At 44.1% G+C, this 24,040-nt stretch overlaps 1 protein-coding gene and 2 long non-coding RNA genes across 21 annotated transcripts in view; 2 read left to right on the top strand and 1 right to left on the bottom strand.

Annotated features, from left to right (window-relative positions):
- Nucleotides 1-750: 750 nt before the first annotated feature.
- LOC149918306 (uncharacterized) lies at nucleotides 751-2,782 on the top strand. The gene is made up of 3 exons (XR_016466536.1): nucleotides 751-1,293; nucleotides 1,764-1,931; nucleotides 2,433-2,782. It is a non-coding gene; the product is annotated as an uncharacterized LOC149918306 (long non-coding RNA).
- Nucleotides 2,783-4,168: 1,386 nt separating this feature from the next.
- LOC116225716 (uncharacterized) lies at nucleotides 4,169-6,857 on the bottom strand. 2 transcript variants are annotated; one of them, XR_004166138.2, is made up of 3 exons: nucleotides 6,650-6,857; nucleotides 5,663-5,867; nucleotides 4,169-4,715 (listed from the first exon to the last, which is right to left on the bottom strand). It is a non-coding gene; the product is annotated as an uncharacterized LOC116225716 (long non-coding RNA). The 2 variants fall into 2 exon arrangements; XR_004166137.2 differs by having other exon boundaries at nucleotides 4,171-4,715; nucleotides 5,663-5,785; nucleotides 6,650-6,840.
- A 114-nt stretch (nucleotides 6,858-6,971) lies between these two features.
- The window catches only part of ST3GAL5 (ST3 beta-galactoside alpha-2,3-sialyltransferase 5), a 30,613-nt gene continuing 13,544 nt past the window's right edge, over nucleotides 6,972-24,040 (top strand). For 2 of the 18 annotated variants that reach the window (XM_031588233.2, XM_090139797.1), the window contains exons 1-2: nucleotides 17,315-20,121; nucleotides 23,112-23,214. Coding sequence is in view for 3 of the 18 variants with exons in the window: in XM_031588229.2 (XP_031444089.2) it covers nucleotides 13,414-13,606 (193 nt within the window). In the remaining 15 variants the exon portion in view is untranslated. Of the gene's footprint in view, nucleotides 7,056-7,220; nucleotides 7,259-12,541; nucleotides 12,868-13,144; nucleotides 13,279-13,342; nucleotides 13,607-13,885; nucleotides 14,323-14,372; nucleotides 14,700-17,314; nucleotides 20,122-23,111; nucleotides 23,227-24,040 lie in introns of those variants that run through there. The other 16 variants (XM_090139800.1, XM_031588234.2, XM_031588232.2 and 13 more) reach the window with 15 other exon arrangements.

The following is a 24,040-nucleotide window of genomic DNA, read 5'->3' as shown; positions in this document are numbered from 1 at the left end:
CATTTGTGGCTAAAACGAAGTTGCAATTCTTAAGGTGACATGTATCTACAGCAGCCCTTGTTATCCAGCCTGCATCCCCTGCGTGCAGGGGCTGTGAAACTGAGAACTACCAGGTGCACAGCAGTGCCCATGGCCTGAGACTGGTCCAGAACAAGGATGAAAACCACAACCCTGTCGAGCAGCCAGAGCTGAACACCAGGAAACTGGGCAGATGTCACTTCTGCACAGGACCAGACCCAGGCTGCCATGAGACCTGGCACTGTGTTACTGTTTGCTTTTGGATCCCCTTCAGCTGCATTGCTCAGAGAAGGCAGATGGGTGGAAGATTATTTACAGCAATCATTACAGAAATTTGGTCAGTTGGGGTGGCTTTTCTTTCCATTGTTTCTGAGCTGACATTAAACTTCTGTGCCAAAATCTCGTCGTTCCACCTCTGCCTCTACACAGAAGGAACACTGCATTGTGTCGTCTCCAAGTACAGAAAGAAAAGGCTAAGGGTGCCAATGCAGTAATTACACCTTTAGCAGAGTTTTTAGAAGCTGCTCTATTAAAAGGCTGATTTTTCATTAGCAAAAAGTAAAGAAGGCTGGGGCAAGTGCACCAACCTCGGACTTGTCACTGCTAATTAAATAGTAGTAATATTAATTTAGCAGAAAGCCAAAGACCTCATTTTTCAAGATAGTTATCCACCTTATTCTCCATAACTTTCACCAGAAGCAATAAAATGCTTACCCTCCCCAACACAATGTGAATGATCAGATGAATGTACATATGAAGACAACTCATTGAGAAAACAACTATCGTATCACAAAAAACAACTATGTTATCAGCAACGTTTATAACCTCTACCTAATTTGATTTAAATTATCTGTGTTCTATGCCTCATCTGTGTAGTTTGCAAACAGGCTATGTCGTGAGAAACCAGATTAATCACTTCTGTTTGCTGCTGCTGCTGAAGAAAAGCCACAAATAGGTGACTCACAATGTTCCTGTGTGAGTCATCTGAAACATCACATTCTTTGGTCTCCAGTTCTGCAGATCCGTGTTAATATCCATCGGGGTTGTCGTGCTAATTAAATGAGCTTTTTGTTTTCTTGCCCTCTTTCTAGTCTTTTAATACTCATCAGCCTCGCTGATGGCAAGGTCTGTGTATCTACCTGCCTGACCTTGTTTATCTGAAACGTGATGCTGGTTTCCCCTGAGGTTCACCTGACCCAGTCTCCAATGGGAATATCTGAGTCAGGCATTCAGGGATTCCTGATATGGCAGCCAGAAGAAACGGGTGCATTTAAGGTAGGATTCACGTGTCATCAGATAGTGATGTAGGGCAAGGGAAGCCTACACTGGCCATAGCATAACCACAGCAAGTGTGGGTATCACTGGGCAAAGATGCTCCAGTAAATACTGTACGAGACTCATCCCACTCATCTTTCAAATCAATAGAGAAGTCACAGAAGACACTCAGCTTTTGCCTACAGAAGCCCAAGACTGAGACCTTATGGTCGCAGTGGTGGTGAATGTCCTCAGTGCATGGTGTGCATGACCAGAAAATGATGATAACAGGAAATACTGTATTTCCTCTGAAGCCATTTCCATCCTTCCACTTGTAAATGCACTGCTTTATCTCTAATGCTTTTAAATTAGTAAACTTTAAAGTGGTAAGTATTTAATAGTGATAGAAGAACATTTCCATTTGGGGAGAGAAATTAAATGTAATGATACGAGCATGTTTATACTAAAATATTTGTGGCTTTTGCTGGTAGGATGCTTCTGCAAAGCAAACAAACCAACAAGCAGAAGAGTTCAAACCCCTGATGAAAGGAGTTATGATGTTTGTATGTGATGATAAGACCAGAAGCCAGACTGATATCCATAAAGCCCTACCAACAAAGCTTGCTGCCTTGTGTTCAGAGGTGCACAGCAATCCTCTGGTGAGTGAACTGAAGCCCTGTCCAGAGGCAGAAGCATAGGGAAATGCAAGCAACCAGCTTCTCTTCCACCTTAAGATTTCCCTCAGATTTTAAAGAGACCTCGCTCCCTGCTGACATGGATTCACGGCCCGTTAAAGTCTCAGCTAAAAATAAAATAGACTTAGGTTAACCTCAGGCTGCTTCCTGGAGTGAGGAATGCCGTGGCTCTGCTCAGCCTTCAAGGGAAGAGGGTGCTGCAGACCCAGATGTGGCATCACCAGAGCAGGAGCATGGCAATTTGGACAGAAAGAATAAGGGAGGGAAAAGGGATCTGGCAGTACTGCTGATGGGAGGAAAATGAAAAGAAAAAAGGAAAAGCTAGGAAAAGCCCCGGTCCTTCCCACCAGCTTGTTGTGGCAATGTAAGGCAGGAAAAGGCAGCCCTGACGTGTTACAAGGGATGCACTGAAATCCTCTTCCATCTGCAAAGCAAGGCAATATTTTGGTGGGGTTATGTTCACAGGTGGCAACAGGGGACACCAGCACAGAAAAACCTTGTGGCAGGTGCCAGGAGGGTGGGGAAGAGAACCTGCAGCTGAGAGATGCTACAGTGTCCCACAACTGCACTAGGAGTAAGGGTTTGCTGAGGAGAGAGCAGAAAAATGCAGAAGCCAGGAGTCTTCTGGAGCCAGACAGGTTGTATCTACTTTTCTCTTGAGATGAAATAACATTAAGGAAGAAGAGTGAAGTCTGGAAAGGGGAGCTTAAAGCAGCCGTAGTGAATGACGTCTTTACTACTTTTCTTTATGACTCTTAATCTTTCTCTCCTCCCCTTCGAGACAGAGCGGATAAGTTGCCTTCAATTTCAAGATTGTGCACTGGCAAAAAATATTAAAATGTTTTTCATTAGGAAGAGAGTGTTTAGAAATGGACGTGCATTTCAAATACACTTTTTTTTTTCTTTTTTTCCCCCAAAAGAAATAGAAATGAAATGCAAACAAAAATAGAAAGAAAAGAATGCAAATCTAAGTCAAAATAAAGACATGTCACAACACACTTAGTATCCAAAGCATGGAGAAAGTCCAAACACCTCCAAGCAATTCTGCAACAGTGCATTCAGGTTACACACTTTCACAGGAAGAATTCTCTATAAATCTATTACAGTGTCAAAAACACATTATTTTGGATTCCCAACCTGAAACACCACATCTTAAGCAAGTCATTTGGCAGCAGCTGGGAGAGTAGAAATGGCATGCGTTGGCTCAGGGCACTTGGTTTCAAGCTGGCAAGCAATATTCTCTTTGTCAGCATTGATTTATCTTGGCCCAGGTTTCTCTTTTGTTTTCTGGCAAGACTTCAGCAGCATTAGCAAGCGAGCGTGATTTAACATTTGTACATTTGTAGGAAGAGCAGCTTTATTTGTCCTGTCAAGATAAGACATTGTCCATGTGCAGGAAATGTTGGTGGTCTTTCTGCTGTGAAGAGGCTGGCAGGTGAGTCCAGCATCCGAACTGGGATGTAAAAGTGCTGCTGGACTCCCAGCTCTACAAGCACACCTCTGCCTCCTGCCTCGGTGGCATTAGGTCACTGCATGGGCATCCACAGGCTCTTATAGAATTAGAATCATTCAGGTTGGAAAAGATCTCTAAGATCATCTAGTTCAAACCCAACCCGTCCCTATCATGCCCACTAACCATGTCCCTCAGTGCCACATCCCCATTGTTCTGAAGCACTGCAGGGTTGGTGACTCCAGCACCAGCCTGGGCAGCCCATTGTAATGCATTACCACTCTTTTGGAGAAGAACTTTTTCCTACTATTCAACATGAAGCTCCCCTGGAGCAATTTTGAGGCCAATTCCTCTCATCTTTTTGCTTACCTGGGAGAAGAGACCGAGCCCCACCTTGCTACAAACTCTTTTCAGTTTTAACATTTCCATGGGTTTACAGAGAGAAAAGTGGAAGGCAGATTATTTTTGTACCCAGAGTATTTGGTTTAGCAATGACTTGGGCTGGCCTCCTTTTGATGTGCACTCCTCAAAGAAAATCTGATCCTGGCAATCAGAGTTAAGAAGAAAAAGAAGCAGATGTTCTGGAGATGCTCAGAAGGTGCTCTGATGCTGCGTGAGGGACACATCTGACCCCATGATAGCAACAGAGGCAACATAGCCACCATGTGAGGTGAGGCCAGACCCTGCTGTCCTACTGGACTTTGAGACAGAGGAACAGACATTTTCTGGGGTAAATTTTTGAGAAAACACTTTTTTTTCCAGCAAGGAAAGATCACCTGTGGGACTTCCACCTTCTGTATGTTAGATGTGTTAAAAATGCCCAGAGCTGGTATCCTTCTGGCACCTGAAAGCAGCTGCATGTCTCCCCAGTATGAAAAGGGGCTGCTCTGGCTCAGCCCTGATTTGTCCCCTGCATGGCTTCCATCTTGCCTGTTGTTTTTTTTCAAGGTTTTTAACTGTTTTGTCCTACTCTGTTTCCTATTATGGCACAATAAAGCCGTGTGCTGCGGAGAGCACACTTCATTTAATTTGTTATGCCGTTCAGAGAAGTAAAAGAAACTCTTAGATGGCAGATCCTCAACAGATCCTCAAATCTCTGTATAAACTCATGACACAGCCAGGCACTATTTATTCACACAGTAACATAAAGCAGGGCCGTGTCTGCCTATGGCACATTGTCAAAATACCCTCTTCGTGCTTTGCTCAGTTGAGAAAAGCCTTGATGGGCTCTGGTAATTGCTCTTGGGTCTGTCAGGCGAATTTAAATCAGCTTTCCACCTCTTCACTGCTCCATCAGGCTCAAAAAAAAAAAAAAGAAAAAAAAAAAGAAAATCAGAGAGAAAATATAGAACAGTGCAATACAGACAGAAATGTTTGGGTGTGTTTGGTTGTCTGGAGGTCAGCAGTTGCCCATAAATAAAAATCCTTCTCCTCCCAAAGCAAGGCCTTAGACTTTGATGCCAGGGCAGGGCTTTGGGATGTGCCTGCAGATGTGGCTGGAGATCAGCAGCTGTAGCACTGCTGCCCTGTTATGATAACTTAATATTTTGTATTAGGCAAGGACACTTCTGATAAAACATACCATAAAGCAATCAACAGCATGCATGCCCAGTCAGTTGCCCAGATATTACCAAACTGAAGAGAAAGCCTTTCAGGCCTGTGCAGAGCTGCATGGACTAACAAGCACTTATCTATTCTATAACACATCTGCCAGTATATCAGCCTGACTTACATCTTGCACCAGGCAGCCTCAGTGCAGTTCTGTATTTCATCTCAGCTCAGCCTTAGCTGCTATACTTTCTGTTCTGCTGCTCACACTATGTACATTTTTTTTAACTGCAGCTCTCTGGCTTGTCTTGAACACAGCCCAGGTACCAGGAAGGTGTTCTCGGAAGCTGCAGAGTGAAGGGCAGTAGGTTTCTTTCAGTCACAGCCTCATTGACTTTTTCCTTGTAATTGTGGGGTTTTTCTTCCCCTCCCCTTTTTCACCCACTGCATATCCGGTTTACCTCAAACAAAGGTGCTGTAAAGATTACAGAGGTGACTTTCTCAGCAGCTTGGTGATTTAGCATTGGATTACAGCAGGCTGAATCAAGAAAGATTTTAGTTTTCCTTTGCTAAGTTTGAAGCCAAAGTTGGCTGTATTTTATGTGCCAAGCATGTGCAGAAACGAACGTTGCCTTGCTGTGAGTTATCTGTAAAATACTGATGTGTCTCATTTAAACGTGCACACAGTGTAACTTACCCAGCAATGGATGAAGGCCAAGTTGGAGATAGGTTGTACTTGACCTGTACAAGTCAATGGGACCTGACAAAGTGCATGCACAGTGCTGAGAACTTCCTGATGTCCTGTCAAGGCCACTGTTGTCTTCAGAAGGTCATGGAGATTGGTGGAAGACCATGGCAAGTGGAAAAAGACACATGTCAAATCTCCTTTCTAAAATATCAACCTGGGGAACAAATGGGTCAATCTCACTTCAGATCCTGGGAAAATCATGGAGCATGTCCCCCTGGAGCAGACTGGCAAGAGGTCTGGATTTACTATCAGAATATTGTGCCTGATCAACCTGCATCAATTCTGTGATAAGATGATGACTGGATTTGTGGGCATGAGGAGAGCATCGCATCCCATTCACTTTGACTTCAACTTGCTTTCAGCATCATCTCTAACAATATTATTGTATCCAAATTACAAATGTTATAGTCTGGATGGGTGGGCAATGAGATGCTTAAGAGCTTGATTGGATGATCAGGCTAAGAATCCCTGGTTAATGGGATATGCTATCAAGTGGGGTACTGCAGGGGTCTATCCTGGGACTCATTCTGTTTAACGTTATCCATGTTGTCCATTGCTATCCATGACCTGGAGGAGGTGATGGAGTGCCTGCTCACTGATTCTGCAGGAGATGCCAGGTTGGGAGGAGCAGCGCATATGTTTGAGGACAGGGTAGGGCAGGGCAGCCAAAAAGATCTACGAAGTTGGAAAAAATTGAACCGAACCTTTGTGAATTTTGACAAGAACGTGTGCAAAGTCCTGCAATGGGGAGGGAAGCACCCCTGGGTAAGGGTTGGGGAATGACAGGGTGGGGAGCAGCTATCCTGAGAACTTTGGATCTTGGTAGACAGTAGGCAGCCCTGTCAGCAAAGTGCTCAGGAAGCAAATGAGGCCAAAAAAGCCTCTTGGACTGTACTAACAGATCAATTAAAGCCATCTACTTAGCACTGAACAGACCTCTGGAGGGTCACCATCCTGTCTAGGGGCTGGGCTCCATGAGGAGATATTGAGAAAGGTGGTTTTGTCTGGCCTAGAGGAGAAACCAGCTTGAGATCTGATGGCAGCTGTTTGTATCTGTTGAGGAGATCATGGAGAAGATGGAGCTAGGCTTTTCAAAAGGGAGGGGGGTGGGCACAGTGGAGGGATGATGAGACAACAGTGGTCAGTTGAAACATGAAAGGTTCTGCTTAGATAAAAAGAACACTTTTTCACCATGACAACAGCCAAACAGTGAAGCAGGTTGCCCAGGGATGTTGTGAAAATTCCTTCCTTTGACATCTGTAAGCCTTGATAGGGCAACATCTCGAGCAACCTGTTCTGACCTCAGAGCTGGCCCTGCTATGAGCAGAAGATTGGAGAACAGGTCTCCTGAGGTTCCTTCTAACTTCAATTGCCCCATGTTCCTAACATATGTCAGTTAAGTTTATCTGCAGAATAGTTTATCTACAAAAGGGAATGTTTGCTTAACTGATAACAAAAGTTGTGAGGTCTGTGGCAAATATGTATTTCCAATGAAATGCTTTATTAGGTTCCCTCAGAAAAATGCCAAAGGTTGCAGCAGATATGGTGAGTAAATAGGCTAATCAAAACCACAATGTTGGAATTTAAACCAGCAAATGATATTGTTTATTCTTAAGGAAACTATTACTTTGCCTAAGCAAAATTCAGGAGAAAAAAAAAAAAAGAAAGAAAGAAAAATGGAATCAGTGATCTTTATTGGGTTTTAAATATATTTGCTAAAGGATAGGAATTAGCAATGTTACAGAATAAGAAAGGTTAAAAAGGTAGCATTTACATAAATTCAAAGGAAAATTTACAAAACAAATCTACACACTTGCTCCTTTTGCTTGGTGTTTTCAATTTTTTGATTATAGTTCCATTTTAATGTGCCATCCTGATGGAGGTTTCCACGAAGGTCTTGGGCAGGGGAGAAAAAAGGGGGAAGGAGGAAGCCAGAAAAGTCTATCTCCTGGCTCAGGCTGGTGTGATGGTATTCAGAATGCCCTGCTGTGGCAGTCTGCAGTCTTGTGGCCAAGAGCCTCGGGGTTCCACTTGTTACAGCCTCGCAGGGCTGTCTGCCACAGCAGGATGAGTGCTCTTCTCCTCTCAGACTTCTTTCCTCCATGCGCTTTTCAAAAATTTTCCTAGACATCTGCAATGTCACAAAATGATGTAAGGTTGAACTTGCTTTCTATTACTAACATTTTGTGGCATTAGGTAATAACTTAATTGAACATTTAGAAAAGCATTAATATATTTTCTCTGGAAATGCATTATTAATACATACATTACAGTCTCTGCTGTTAAAGCTTTGTACAATTATTAATAGGCTTACACTGATATGAAATGGATGAAAATAGCTTCTTCTAGGCAAAAGGCATGCAAAAGGATACTGATTGTATCTGGTCTGTTATCATAAGTTACAGCTTTCACACTTCTTTACTCCAGTAATCCTAAGCCCGTCTGCACCAGTCCAAATGGGAAGTGTGAATATTTCTGTCCTGTTTCCCCTCAGTTCACAATAACAGTTTAAGTGTTTGGAGAATAAGAAGCTGCTTCGTATCCATCCATTTTGACAACTCACTTATCCACAATGGAATGCTGTTTCCTTTCCCTAGGGTGGCACACCACATATAACACCATCCCTTCCATCTTGGCTCTGTTTAGGATTGCACCCACAACCTGCCTTCCCCTGAAAGCGAGAACAGCAGTGCAGCTACGGGCATTAATTTGTTTTTAATGCTTCTGGGAAGAACGCATTAATAATTTTTAATGAGATGTTTTTTCAGATTACTGGGCAGTGCTGAAAACACATTCGTGCTTAAACATAATAATGAAGTACAGGAAATAGTGAAGGAATCAAGGCAAAGACAAAAACGAGGCACAGAAACCCTATACAATTATTTAATGAGCTGAAATGCTTTAAGGAGATTATAAAAGCTGGCTGTTCTAGGGTTGGGAAGTAAAATTATGAGGTTGACTATGTTAAAATAATTATTAAAACATCAAAACCAATAGAGGGTCAGCTCAAAGCTCCATCCAACCCATCAGGTTTTGACAGCAGCTGATAATGCGGGAGCAGAAGGAACGTAAGAACAGGCCAAACACGTTCTGTATTTCCCCAAAATACATTCCCAGGAACTTGATGAACTACAGCAAGAGGCTTTGATGATTTTTCAGTCGCTTCTTAAACCTATGTAAAGTTTTGGTATCCACAATACCTGAAGCAACTACAAGCTGTATGAAGGATTACCTCATTTTGTTTATTCTGAGATTTCCAAGCCCTACTTTTATTTGATGTTCCTTGGATTCCATATCTGATAAGCCAGTGAACAGACTTGTTTCCTGCTCCTTGTTTGGTCCACCAAAGGTTTTACAGACTGTGATACCGCTTGCCATCTACTGCAGACTGGAGTGACCCATTTGAGTTAGCTGTGCCCATCTGGAAGCCCTCCTATTACTTCTGTTCATTTTGTTAATTCTCTTAAATATTTTGAGTCTTTTCCAGTTCTACCATATTATTTCTATGCTAAGGATACTGTAGCTGCACAATGAATTCCAGATGCATCAAGGATTTATACAATGGCATTGTATAAGATCTTTCTTTCTTTCTGGTCTTTCCTTCTCTCAGAATAATTTTTCCAATTGTAACAGTTCTAGGTTTACATTTTGATCACTGCTGAGTGCTGAACTTGACTTTTTCAAAGAAGGTTGATAGATCTGTGAGACACTCATTTTCTTTACTAAAGCAATACTGACTCCCTCTAGTGTGTCTTCTCCACGTGCTCACTAAATCTCTTCTGCTCTCCAGCTTTACTTCTACTTATTTGTCTATTAAGTGTATCAGGTTTCCAGACTGCGGTTTCCAAAATCTTCTCCAAAATCCTTTAAAAAGTTGGTGCTCTATGAGCAATGTTCCAGTTCCTACTGATGCCAAGGTACTTGTAAATGAGAAGGCAGAGAAGTCAGTACCTGAGCTCTTTTCTACTTCCACTTCACCTTGAGACATGAATTCCCAATTGCTCCCTTTAAAGAAGTTTCCCAGTATTGGAATTGGCCAAAGCTCATCCATGCCATCCACTAATCAGTAATTTCTTCTGTGGTTGTATCTTCTCCAGATGATCCTTCTGCATCCTAAGAGCCTACTGGTTTTACAGACCAGTCAAACTTTCCAGCAGGCTTCCTGACTCTTAATTTGTTCAGAGAGACAAATTTATTATTTTTTTCTGTCTTTTCTGAGCCTCCTTTTCTAACTTCTTTGTCACATTTTAAATCATTAGAGTTTACATTCTTTTCTGACCTTGGATACAACTTCTACTTGTTGAAAGAAGCCTTCTTCATAGACTCATGGAATCATAGAATTGCTCATGTTGTAATGTTCCTTATGATGCTTTTAACTGTATGGTCTTCCTTTCATAAATTCTCTGTTCTGGTGCATTTCTTCACAGACCAGAGAATTTATAGAGCCTCCATGTCACCCTTGAAAACTTAAATGGTTCAGATGTTCCATTTAGTCCCCTTTTATTGGAATATTTTCTTTTTTTTATACATATATTTTTTATTTTTTACTTCTCTTTTCTGAAAAGAGAACAGCAGAATAGTACTGATTTTTTTTCCTGGTGCTATAAGGGTTCTGAGTCTGAGGACAGTATGGTTACTGCTCCAGTGTGGTTGGTTCTTTCTCAGTAACGTTATTAAGGTATTAAAATTACAGTATCTTCCCACTGAGATTAATAATGCTTTGGAACCTACTTTAGTTTGGAAGAAGACCAACATGCCATGGTTTTACATGCTGTCTGTAGGGTACAGGCATTCTGCATAAATATTCTAGTAATCAGTCCTCCATTAGCATAGCTAGGATGTGTGGATTTCAGTGATGGATTCCTTCCTCCATTACTGTCCTTAGCATTTCTGGAACATATTTCAACTTCTTTGTGCTGGCAATAAGCATCTTCTCTCACCAGTAAAATAAAAAGTCATATTCTAAATAGGAGAGTCAGATATGTCTAACCACAGGAGCACCATCACTTTCTAAAATTACTGTGGAAAACCCAGCCTGTATTAGTAGCAACAAACACCTAGTTACAGAAGCCCTCTGTTGAGAAAATGCTTTCTCTGTTGAGAAAGTCCTATGAACTACAGCATGACAATCTAAGCACTCATTCTCTAGTACAACAGCAATGTCACTATTTCGTAACTCAATCATCAATCAGAATGAACATTAAAGCATAACAGCTTAATAAAACCATTAGAGCTGTTATACACAGAAATAATTACAAAGGCTAGTAATAAGAGAGATCCATTTACTTAATTGGAGCATCATTTACCTTACCCCACCTATCCAGATAAGACAGCTAGAACGTGAGAAACAGCACAATCTATGATTCAGACTCTTTCCTAGAAGGCAAAATTGATTTTAAACCTGAAAACTGCTTTTGGTGCAGATCTAATTATGCCCAGAGCCAGGACCTCTGAAATACAACCATATAAACTGAAAGGTATCCAAGGTCCTAGTTATGCTAGAGAAAATTTTATGGAAATTTTTAGACACAGACTCAAGGGGCAATTAAAATCCAGATGGGATAAGAAGGCATTTAAAACAAGCATACAAACAAAAACAAACAAAACCTAAAACAAAACTCAGAAAATGGCACAAGCACATAAACATAAAATGAGACTCAAATAAATGATTTTCTTTGACTGGCTGGTGCATGTGTTAAGGGAATGGTGCTCTCAGGGTCGTTTAAATAAAGACACTGAGGATAAACATATGGCTAGGCTTTCAGAAGCACGCTGGTGCTTCTCCCATTGATCCAGCAAAGAATTGCCCAGATGAACTTAAAAAAACCCCTTTTCTTGCCTAACTGTACGTTTAAGCATCTGCATGTCTCTATGTTTACAACAACCATTCTGGATCATGGGAGTGATCCTATTATGATGTACGATGAGATTCTGGCTGTCTCTCCCCCATCTGCTCTCCCAGCATGGCCCAGCAGTTTGAACTACGTGCAGACCGCTGATCCACTGAGATCACTCCTGCTGCTTTTGACTAAAGAAGAATATAATGCATCTTTGTTGCAGCTGCTCTTCTTCAAGACTGCTTGCAAAGCCCGGTTGTTCGCTGACCGAAGCCTGATGTGGCCGGCCCTGTGACACCCTGGGGCACGCCTGGCTGCACAGTCAGGGTCTTTATTTGCATCTTCTGGCTTCATCTGTAAATCCAAAGCAATGAATGGTTGCTTGCAATTATAGAAGACTAGAAATAAGAGCTAAGCCTAAATGAATCTTCTGTGCTTGGTTATGTCCATGGCTGAAAAAACTGAGACGGGATTTTTTTTTTTCCTGAAACATATATATTTTCCCTAGAACTGCACAAACAGTGATCGAGGATCTGGCCTGATTATAAACCAAACACCAAACAGCCAACAGAACACAAAAGCAACGTATTATCTGTTATAGAGAGTAGGGACGCAATTTAGCAAGAAAAGTAAAGAAGACACCAACGTGTGGATTCAAATTAAGTCCTTCTCTTTCAAGATGTGAGCTCATTCAATACTTTGAGTAAGGGAACACATGTGCCTATCTGAAAACTGTGGGCATTTTCTGACTTCTGCAGTTATTGTTCATGGGTGAAAATACCTTCTCCATATCGCACCTTCTGAATTGTGAATGACACCAGCTCCCGCGGCTGCTGCACTGGCTGTTTAGCTTTGCTCCAGCGTTGTGTTTTCATATATATATATATAAATTTTTTTTTCCCCCCAGCCCATTTATTTCTCCCCTCGGGCTCGGGGTGTTACTCACAGCGCTATGGTAACGCCAGAAGGGGCTGTGAGGGCTCTCCCCCCCTCCTGCAGGCTGAGCGCTCCTTTGCATGCGCGCAGCGTACCGCGCACGCTACATCAGGTGTATTTTCACGGCTTTTCGGCAATCAAAGCTCCTCAGCAGCTGTGGGGAGGTCCGTAACCTTCCACCCGAGGCACCGAGATTGCGAAGTGAAACAAAAGGAATTAAAATCCCGTGATTGTCGTGGCAGATCTCGATTCTCCCCCTCCTCCCCCCGGTGGCTCGCAATCACAGACGAGGCTGAAAGCGTTGCGCAGAGACAAAGGGGAGAGCGGGGTGCCAGCCTGCGCCGCCAAAGCCCTCATCTGAGGGGAACTATATACATATCTGTGCGTGTGCGATTTATTTATTTAGTTAGTTATTTTGCAGAAAAGAATGAAAAACGCGCATTTTGGGCTAAGGGGGAAAGAAAAGAAGAAAAAAAAAAAGCAAGCGGGCGGGCGAGCGCGCACCGCGAGAAGGGCGGCCCTCAGGGCGGGGGGCGGCGGGCTCCCCTCAGGGCGGCGAGGCTCCCGTCGCTCGGCGGTCTCTCCCGGCGCCGCAGCGCGCCCCTCAGCGCGCAGGCCCCGCCGCCGCCTGTCACCTCCGCCCGCCCCTCCGCCATTGGCTGCGCTCCGCCACGTGCCGCGGCGCTGCCCCCGCCGCCTCCGCCGGCTCCCGCGGAGCCGTTACCTGCGGCGGGGCCGCCCGCCCGCCCGCCCCGATGCGGAGGCGAAGTGCTCGGGCCGAGCCCAGCGCAGGTAGAGAGCCCTGATGGGCCGGGCTCGGGGAGGCCGCTGCGGGCGGGTACGAGCGCGTTGGGGAGGCGGCGGAGTGGGGCTGCGGGGCTGGGTTTGGTGAGGGGGATAAGGCTGCGTTTTATTTCTTCCTGCGGGATGAAGGAGCCGGGGGGGCTTTGCCCTCCCTCCTGGTGCCCGCAGCGCCGGGACGTGGCAGCCGCCGTCTCCCCTCCCCCGGTGCGTATCCCGGGCGATAGCGGCGAACCAGGAATGACTTCAAGAGCTGCTGCCGCTGGCAAAACCTTCCCGTCTCATGCGCTGCTCAGGGAGGACGGGTTTGGGTGCCTCGGTGGGTTGTGTCGTTCTGTTGTGGTGGGCGAGGTCAAAATATACGGGTGGTGGAGGGGAGAGGTTTGTTCGGGAGTGATGGAAATGGATGGGAGGTGTTCATCGCGCGCCTTTCAGGTTGGATACGGGGACAGAGTTGTTCTGCAAAGGAGAGGTGATGTGTTGGCACAGAACAGCACAAGGAGCCGTGGGGTCACCGTGCCTGGAGGGGTTGAAGAGCTGTGTGGATGTGGCACTGAAGGACGTGGTTAGTGGGCATGGTGGGGACGGGCTGGGGTTGGACTGGATGATCTTAGAGGTCTGTCCCAGCCTTAATGATTCCGCGTGTCTGTGATGCAATCAGTGGAGGTCAGTAGTTACCCCGTGCCTGGCTTTGCCATAACTCTGACTGTTAACATTCAGAGGCATGTTTCTTTTTGTTCTGAAGACAAATGGTGGGGATTAATGCTTTTACGTGAATGTATATTGATGTATCTCTACTAGATGTGTATTTTTAAGTCTGCCTTATGCTGGGGCTGGTCAGATTCAGCGCCTGGTATCATGGAATCATAGAACATCCTGAGTTGGAAGGGACGCCAAGGCTAGATTCCAACTTCTTGTTTAGACATGGTGCTCCATCCATTTCACTGCTGCTGGCTTGCTGCCTCCTATCTCTGTTCCAGTTCAAGCCCCAGGAAGCGTCTGGTCCCAGCTGAGCACACTGTGCTTCATTGGAAGGTCAGAAGAGCACAAGAGGCTTGGCACATTGGCAGCTTCCTTTGGACGACGAGTGACGGGGTTTCCTTGGCTTTGGGGTGTTCAGGGAAGCAGTGCCCTTCCTTCCTCCCATGGGTTGCTAGTAAATCAACTCAACAGTTGACTGGCGATTAGGGACAGGATGTAAGAAAATAAAGTGCAAGAGCAGAAACTTCCTTTTGATGAGGGAAGCAGGCTACAGATGTTTAATTTGTGTTGTTTTACATGTGTCTCTGACAGTTGTGGAAAGGGCCGTTAGGTGCTAAGCTCACTGCGGACTTGCAGGAGTTGGAGAGCTGGTGGTTTTGCTGATGTAGGAAATCCTGGAAAGCTTCAGAAGGTCTCATGCTTTGCTAAAGGTGAGGTTATTGAGCAGGGCTCCACCAGAACTTCGAATTTGTCATGGGGTATTTTTCAAATGACAAATGAGTGAGTCTGGACAAAGCTTACTCAAATGCAACAGGTTAAAGCATCTGCTGAAGGTGTGTCAGGTGCTTTGAAGCTGCTCAGTGGTAATTCAGATGGAGGACTTCTGAATGACAAATCCCCATTGCAGACAGCTCTCTCACAAGGTCGTTCATGAATTGTTAAGGACTTTCTTAAAACTTGTGTAGCCTGTCAATTTCCATTGCTCCTATGGGAAGGCTGTTTTGTTGCTGCTCAGGCATCTTTTGCTCCTAGTATTTGTTCATGACCACTGTGCGTAACATTCTCCTTTTGTTTGTTTGCTTTTGTCTTTGGTGTTTAAATGCGTGGTGTGTCTAAGAACAAACTCACAACCTGTTTGGTGAACTAAACAAGTTGAGTTCTCTGTGGGAGAGCCCTTCATTCACCATCCCACCAAAGCTCTCTGTCCTGAAGCCTTGACTTCAGAAGTTAACCACTGAAATTGATTGTAGCAACATTGTTTGCAATATTGCAATTAATTTTAAGCCTTTCATCAAGGGGAACTTCTGGCATTGGCTCTTCTGCTTGTGTAGGCTGAAGTGTGACTTTTGCCATGGTCTCTTGGAGTGTTAGATGATACCGTGGTAAAAATGCTGCTGTGCCATTAACATTGTTCCATAATTACCAGTTGTTCCGTGCTATTCTGCTGCATAATTCAGTTGTAATATGAAACATCTTGGCTGTGTAAGTCTGCTGGCATGTTTCCTTAGCCCAGTAAAGATGAATGCTATGCCCTGTCTTTTCGGACCATTTCCTTAGGGATGATTTATTCTTCAAAATTCCCATGTAAGGGGAAAGATTTCATTTGTTTTGGCTTCTTTGCAAGGGCTCAGAAATGCCTCCTGCTTGTGCTACATGAACTTACCCAGCTTGTGGTGGGTGCAGTGCTGATATACTGTGCTTTCTTCTTCCCCTCCTGGCAGCTGCAGCACTTTTGCAGAGCAGTGTTTCTGCATCTGCACAATTTGTGGTTCAGAGAGAAGGCTGTAGAGACAATCATGTGAGATGTACATAGGAAGGGCTTCTGAGAGCAGCCTGGTGCACTTGCTCCAGTTCTTCATGCACGTTTTCCTGCTTCAGCTGATACACCGTGGCTGATTTTGACTTCTGAACGTTGCTTCTTGCACAAGTGACCCACAAAAGGAGGGTTCATTTTCAAGAATGAAGTCTAACTCTTTAATATGATGCTTTTCACAACAGCAGTGCTTTGGCTCACCTGTTGATTCTTGCTTGGCTGGAATGCTGACCTTCTGTGGCTTGTTTGGGAGCCAGAGCAATTCCAAATTCAGATACCATTTTCTTCTGTCACAAGACATTGGTAGCCCTCCAAGGTGTTGGAAGGGCGTCTTGTTGAAGACACTAATTGTGTTTATCTCTTAGAGATGTTTGCTGCTCCTCAACGTGCAGTACTTAAGAGAAGTTTCATAGCAAAGCCTAGAAAAGTTTGGTAAGTTTGACTAAAGCAGAGAGTGCAAGGCAGAAGTCAGATGTGGAGGGTGAGCCCTATTTTGAACACTAAACCATCATTTAGAACCGGTCGTTCACCTTTTGTGTTATTTCAGCAAGAGCTGTTAATATCCAAACAGCTTGCTGGTAGGGATGCTGGAAGGAAGCATTCCTTCAGGAGGTGTCACACTGAATATTTCTAATTATGGCAATAATTGCACCAGATTAGGACTGGAATAAATTGTTGTACGCTGGATCAGGATGACCCAAGGTTAAGAGCAAATTGTAGCCTAGCTGTGTATATCCTTCCTTGATGGAAAGACTGGGCAAATGGACACAACAATTACAACAAGGTTGTTAATGATTTCATGAGTTAATTGGTTCTTGATATTGTAATAAGGATTTGAGGTTCACCGTTAAACAATCAGAAGAAATGAAAATAGGCACTATATGGTACAGAAAACTGATTCTGTCTCCGAGTTCTGTTGCTGCTTGCTGGTCTTTGTGGCTTCAACCAAAATAACTTTTGACTGCAAACCTGTTGATACATTTGAGAGCATCTTGCTGACTGCTCTGATGGTTCCATGGGCTCCTCCTTTCAGCATTACACATTCTTATTTTCGTAGAAGACAGATCTTGACTAAATGAATTGCAGGTTGTAAAAGGTACCTTGGTTTTTACATCTTATTGTTTGATTAAAAAGCCTTACCAGTTACAGTTCATTTTGTGAGACACACTACAGAAATGTAATTAAATGTCCTGTTGTGGGTGCTTATAACCGTATTATAGGCTAAACTTTTTGCCATCAAGGAAGTATTGTTTCTGTTGCCTTTATTAAATTAGCTGAAGCAGCAGACTCTGCTGTTGATCAGAAGAAGCATCTCTGTCAAGTGCTTGTTTTTCATTCGATGGTAATAACTACTAAACAGATAAATCCAGAGAAGTTGTATCCAACATCTGTGCTGAAGTGACAACTTTACTGTGGGTAAAGTGGCTACAGAGGAAATAATTGACAAAAGTCTCTTAATTTTTAACTTTAGTTGCAGGTTTTTTTTCTTCTCTGTTGAGAAGCTGCAGTCTGATCTGCACCTGCTCCTACAGCCTCCTGTCATGTTTGGTGACCGTTTCTGCTAAGAAGTGAGAAGATGATGATCAAAGAATTATTTGAAGATAAACACCCAACACTGCTATAACCCAAAGGTTTCATGCTTCTGCACGTCCCCGATAAGCCTGCATCAAATCTTAAGTATCTCAGGAATTTTTCCTCATGCTTCTAGTTTTCAGGGATCATTGTTGTGAGCTATTGAGGGAGAGTCCTAGGCCCCATCTGCAGCACTGCATCCAGGCCTGGGGCCCCCAGTACAGGGAGGATGCGGAGCTCTTAGACCGGGTCCAGAGGAGGGCACTAAGATGATCAGAGGGCTGGAGCAGCTCTCCTGTGAGGAAAGGTTGAGGGAACTGCGATTGTTTAGCTTGGAGAAGAAAAGGCTCTGGGGAGACCTCATTGTGGCCTTCCAATACTTGAAGGGAGCATATAAACAGGAAGGGGAACGGCTGTTTACAAGAGTGGATAGTGATAGGACAAGAGGGAATGGTTTTAAACTGAGACAGGGGAGGTTTAGGTTAGGTATTAGGAGGAAGTTTTTCACCCAGAGAGTAGTGACACACTGGAACAGGTTGCCCAAGGAGGTTGTGGATGCCCCATCCCTGGAGGCATTGAAGGCCAGGCTGGATGTGGCTCTGGGCAGCCTGGTCTGGTGGTTGGCAACCCTGCACATAGCAGGGGGTTGAAACTACATGATCATTGTGGTCCTTTTCAGCTCAAGCCATTCTATGATTCTTAGAGGATGTTTCAGTTTGTGTTACAGAAAGAGATTTCCTAAATCAGGAGCAGTTCCTTTGGAACAAACTGCCTGTTTCTTTTTCCTTTCCCACTCTTTCCTGTGTATTTTGTTACTCTGGTCAAGTGGGCCCATCCAGATAAAAGGACTTTTTACTTTCATTGTGTAGGTTTGTGATCCAATTTCAACATCTGGGCAATTTTTCAATTGGCTTTTCAATTGGACCTTAAAACCCGCGTTTAAAATCTGGCGTGGAAGTCAGGATTCATAGCAGCAGATGCATTGGAAAGGAATACAGTCCTTCACCGTGGTGCAGTTTTTGAGTGTCTGTTGCTGGAGAGAACGCTTATATGTTGTTCCAAGCCAGTTGTTTGTCTAATTACATGTTCTTGAAATTCGTGTGAAGAGTTTATTGCAAAACTGGTTTTGTATTTAAGAAAGACCCCATATTTTGGAAGGATGAGAATGTCTCTACTTCACTGCAGTTCTAAGGTGACGGTTTGACCACACAGCGCTTGCAGCTGCTGAATCCTCCCTGTATAGTAGATTGCACAAGCAGCTATCTTTAGCTCCCATGTTTTTATTCTTTGTATTACTGCTTTTTCTCTCCCTGAATACTGGAAAGCGGTTTCATCCACTGTTGATTGAAAGAAATCATTGTTTATTATGATTTCTTTAAAATGGAACAGAGATTATTTGCAAAATTCTTTCCTTATGGTTTAATCTTTCCAGTGAGAGTGAAGTCTGGAAGTGTAGGAAGGATCTGAAGGCATCATGGATTGGTTTAGGAGCCTTGGAAGAGAGAGTGTGTTGAGTGTAAATGCCAGCATCTCATAGCAAGGAGCAACAGGCTTCGAGGATGTGAAATGAAACACTCACAGTTCCATTCAGATTTCTGGTTTCTTAATGAATCTGTTAACTTCTTCATCTTCTTTTCTTTTTAAATTCTCCTCCTGTTATGTTTAATAGGTGCAAACCACAAGAGCTACCACCTAGGTAACTATTTCCACCTCTTTTTTATTGGTTTGCTTTACTCTTAGCACTTATCTTCTGTGATCTCTGTGGTTTCCAGTACTGCAGAAGCAAATAAAATTCAACTATAAATTTTAACTCAACTAATTTTTCTGTTGTTACCCAACATCCATTTAGAACGCTGCTCTTCGTTATGAAAGTTTTCAAGATAGATATAGTATCATCAATTTGGTCAGTAATGACAACAAAATACATAACCTTTCTCATGGGCAAATTTTTGGCCAAGTGCTCACAATGTGATGGAGTTGGTGCTTAATTTTTGTCATTTGTTATCTTGAATTCAAGTTATTTGACAGTCTGATTTGGAGGAGGGGGGCATGAAAGGAGCACATGCTTTGTGTTAGTATCACCATCTGGTTTTGCCTGTTCAAGCTCTATTGCTCTTGCCTAATAACTGCTTGATAAAGGTGCGTCTTTCAGTTTTCAGTCTCTGTGGACTTTATACTGCAAGCTTCCTGATCATTTTCCATGCACTTCAAGAGCTGGGTCATGCCCCACAGTCTTGAGGTGGCCTGGTTGCCTGGATGCTCCTGGTTGACTCACAAAGCTGGCTACTTCTTGTTAGTACTTCCCGGCATACTGCCAGCGAGAATGTTAGTTGGTTTTCTCAACTCCTGGTAGTTTCAGGTGTGGTCCATGTTGTGTTAGATGCCATACAGCTGGAGGACAGCTCTTGTCCTGCTGGGCTTTCAGCACTGGCTTGCTTGGGGCAGCTTCCCCATGGGTTCAGGTGAAGCTGGGTTGGACTCAATCAGCCCTATGGGATCCCTTCCAATTCTGTAAATTCTCTTGTCCACGTGCAGATATTTGCTGAGATTAGGTGGATGCACTCTGGCATGAATAGAGCTGCCTCCTAGCAGTAACCCTGTGGCTTCAGTTCTTGCCTGCACAGAGATGGTTGTTTTGGAACAGTGGCTGCCGTCACAATAATGCTGAGCTCAGCCCTAGAGGCTGCTAACTGGAGCCTTGGTGTGAGGGGAGACTGGAATGTCCTTGGATTGACAGGGTGAGGGAGGTAAGTGGAAACAGCACTCCTGCATGGGGTTGTAGTTCTAGTCCTGAATGAGTGGATGGTGATGGATGGAGGTATGTCTCCTCCTGCGCTTCTTTGCAGGCTGCTCTGGTTCTGCTCCATGAGTGACATGGCTGGTAGTGCTAAAACAACAGGGGCTGAGAGCCCTTGTCTTCGCTTGTGGGTTTATCCGGGTGCTGGGCGTAATTTCTCAGGGTGTGTCAGTGGTCGTGCAACAGCTTGACATGTGCTGAGCTTTGTTTCTTAGCATTCCCACAGAAAAAGGCTGAGAAGTCCCAATTAATTGCTTCTGAAATACTCTAAGTGATGAAATCTTGTCTGCTCGAGAATAACAGGGAGACAAATGTAAATTACGGTGAAAAGAATAACACCACAAAAAGCTTTGGAGTGCATTCCTGCTGATGGCCAATTCAGCTTTCACAGCAGCTTTACAGAGATCGCTTAAGTTCAGTAGATGAATAGCAAATTTAAGTCTCTGGAGTCCTCACTAATTACACCACAATGAGTAGCTATAGAAATATCAATGCAAAATGTGATTGTAATACAGCGTTACTACTGAGACGTCTTTTGTACGCAAATTGGGACGTTTGTGTTTATGACTCTCTGAGCAGCCATAGCCTGCTCATTTCTGAAAGGGCACAGTGGTGACTGTATGCAACAACAAAATGTGGGTACATGCACTCTGCTGTAGCTTGTCTTCTGTGCTTGGTTTTGTTACTGCTGCAGTTCTCTCTAAATTCAGACTTTTTTGGAAGCTCAGGAGGATGCCGATAGAGATGCCTTTCCAAATGCTTGTTACTCTTCTGAGCACTCCTCTGTCATTCCAGTGAGTGGGAGATGTTTATTGACTCAGTTAAGAGTGCAGGGTTGATGTCCAAGGAATTTTAAAAGAATTTTAGGAGGAAGTTCTTCACACAGAGGGTGGTGACGCACTGGAACAGGTTGCGCAAAGAGGCTGTGGATGCCCCATCCCTGCAGGCATTGAAGGCCAGGCTGGATGTGGCTCTGGGCAGCCTGGTCTGGTGGTTGGCGGCCCTGCACATAGCAGGGGGTTGAAACTACATGATCATTGTGGTCCTTTTCAACCCAAGCCATTCTATGAATTACTGTGCTGGGCGTATATGTGTCTGTGTATTTTCACTCAATCAGAATAGGAATCATCTGTAGTAAATAGAACTGATAAAAGTTGGCCTGAAATAGTCTGTTACAAATGAAATGAGAACTGATATTATTTTAGTCATCATTTTAGTCATTAGACATTATTTTAGCCATGAGCAGACTGAGTAAAAACATTGAGTATGCTAAATAATGAAAGTTGGACTCAGAAGAAAGGTTGAGGGAATTGGGCTTGTTTGGTTTGGAGAAGGCTCCTGGGAGACCTCATTGTGGCCTTCCAATACTTGAAGGGAGCATATAAACAGGAAGGGGAACAGCTGTTTACGAGGGTGGATAGTGATAGACAAGGGGGAATGGTTTTAAACTGAGACAGGGGAGGTTTAGGTTAGGTATTAGGAGGAAGTTTTTCACTCAGAGGATGGTGACACTCTGGAACAGGTTGCCCAAGGAGGTTGTGGATGCCCCATCCCTGGAGACATTGAAGGCCAGGCTGGATGTGGCTCTGGGCAGCCTGGTCTGGTGGTTGGCGACCCTGCACATAGCAGGGGGTTGAAACTGGATGATCTTTGAGGTCCTTTTCAACCCAGGCCATTCTATGATTCTATGAAAGAATGTGGTAAGTTGATTGATGCAGTCCTGTTTTTCCACATTCAGAAAGCTGGCTTGCTTTCTGCACATCTACTATGAGTAAAGCAACTGTTTGGGGATGGCTGGAATTTGTGTTGCTTAGAAGCAGGGAAAACTTAGTGCTCTACTACCTGGCTATTTCAGGCTTGCATTCCTTGCTAATCTCCTTCAGTCCTCATCACTCTCCTCTCTGCTTCCTTCCCTTTTCAGATCTCCACAGCCCTTCCTTTGTTTTGAAAGTCTTTGTGAAAAGCGTGTCTTTTGTGGGACCACTGTCTCCAGTTCTGTAGTTGGAAGTTCTTATCCTCAGAAGTTACTAAGGGCTTGCTGTTTGCACGCTGCTCTTTCATGGTTTATCCCGCAGAGGAGATTGGCTGCGTCGTTCAGTGCAGCAGGGTGACTCCAAGAGCACGTTGTTGCTGTTTGACAATATAAAGTTTTATGTGTGTTGGGCAGGCTTTCACCAGTGAAGGTTTCTGTCAGATTGCAGTGAAACCTGGGCCCTAGAATAGGACAGACTAATTGGCAAAAAAATAAAAGCCTGCTCTGAACAAAGCGAGGGCAGCAAGGTTCTTCCTCGTGCCCTTGTAATTCAAGCCATAAAACTTCATGGATTTGATTCAAACGTGCACTCAATGCGCAGCGTATTCTTTTGTAAATGTGGCCGAAACCAGGGCCAGAACTCCATTTATCACTTGGTGTGTCACTGCAATAAGTTCTTCATATCAGGATCCTCTGATACTAGTTTGATAGTTACCCTTTCATGCAGAAATGTCTCTGATCTATGTTCCTATAGACTGCTTTCAAATTACCTCATTATATTGTTTATCTGAGAGATAATTATTACCTGCATTCTTTATGGAAAATCGCTGAAGCTTATTTCCTGTTGTTTTTTTTTTCATCAGCCTTTTTTCTTTTTCAAAGAAAGGCTCTTTTGCCCCAAGTGTGCCTAGAGAGACCTGTGGAAGTGATAGATGTGCTGCTTGTTTTACTGTGTATCGCAGCTTGGCCATACGCGGCACTGGCTGATCACATCCGTGTAAAGCTGTCCGTATCAGGGAGTGATCCGCTTCCCTCTTGTCAAACAGTGCCGAGTGCCCCTTGCTCGTGCTAGTCTGAGCCAGTCTCCGAGGTGATCTGGCTACGTGTACTCTCTGCAGTACGTGGAGCAATCCTGGACTTTGCACATGTTCTGCAAGCCTCTCTTTTTGTTCTCTGCTGTTCTCCAGTGCGTTCTGCTCGCTTCGTGCGCTGTACGAGACCAGATCGGCCGGCTCCATGAGCTGATGCTGCTCCCAGGCATCTCCATGTGATACCTGCCGCCTCTGAGACGTGGGTATAAAGGTACTGGGTCCCAAGCAGTGGTGAGGGGTGCTTAGTTGTCTTCTGTGCACGGTGTGACAGGAAAGGTTTGTGTCGTGTCCCGGAGCACGAGGGAATCGTGCAGGTGCTGTTGGGGTGGTGCTGGACATCTCAAGGTAGAGCAGTTCAACTTGGTGATCCATACTGGCTTGAGGTTATGGCTCTTGGAGCAAATTTTCCTGAAGCATGTTAGATCTCTACCCATGTAGATGTGTTTGGGTTTACTGCAAGTCTTAGCTGAGAGCAAAACTGGCTTGTAATGTTGATGACTGGGGCGGTAGTATCAAAACCTATTTTTGCTCCTTGGGGGTATTCTTGGTCAGTAATACAGATGCAGGCAATAAAGACAAGATACTGCTTTGAAGGAATGATGAGCTTGTAAGGCTTAATAGGTTCCCTGAGACCTGCTGCACGTGTCCTGGCAGGTGGTGTGGGAGCTTAACTATTTGTTCCGGGAGACCTTGGCTGTTGCTTATAACTTGGGTTTTAGTTTACCTTGTCCCAAGACAAGCATAATGACCTCTGTTTGTACAGTGCTTTCAGACCTACTGGAAGAGTTGAGTAAGGTATTGCTGCTTTGTTACAAAGGGCTACTGATGGGTGTGATATCTCAAGAGAGTCTGTGCAATTAGTCAATACAGCCAAGTGAGTATTTGGAGGTTCTCGTGTAACTTGGTTGCTTTGATATTACTATGTTTGAAGTGATTGGTAAAGTTTTCTGCTGGCAAAAAAAACACGAGTTGGTTTTTTTTTTTTTTTTTTTTTTTGCTTTCCTCTATTTTATGGGAAATGCCAA

This window comes from Phasianus colchicus, chromosome 4 (genome assembly GCF_987193195.1).
Source record: "Phasianus colchicus chromosome 4, bPhaCol1.hap1.1, whole genome shotgun sequence".
Classification (NCBI taxonomy): domain Eukaryota; kingdom Metazoa; phylum Chordata; class Aves; order Galliformes; family Phasianidae; genus Phasianus; species Phasianus colchicus.
Note: the sequence above shows the minus strand (reverse complement) of the source record. Positions and strands in the feature narration are given on the sequence as shown.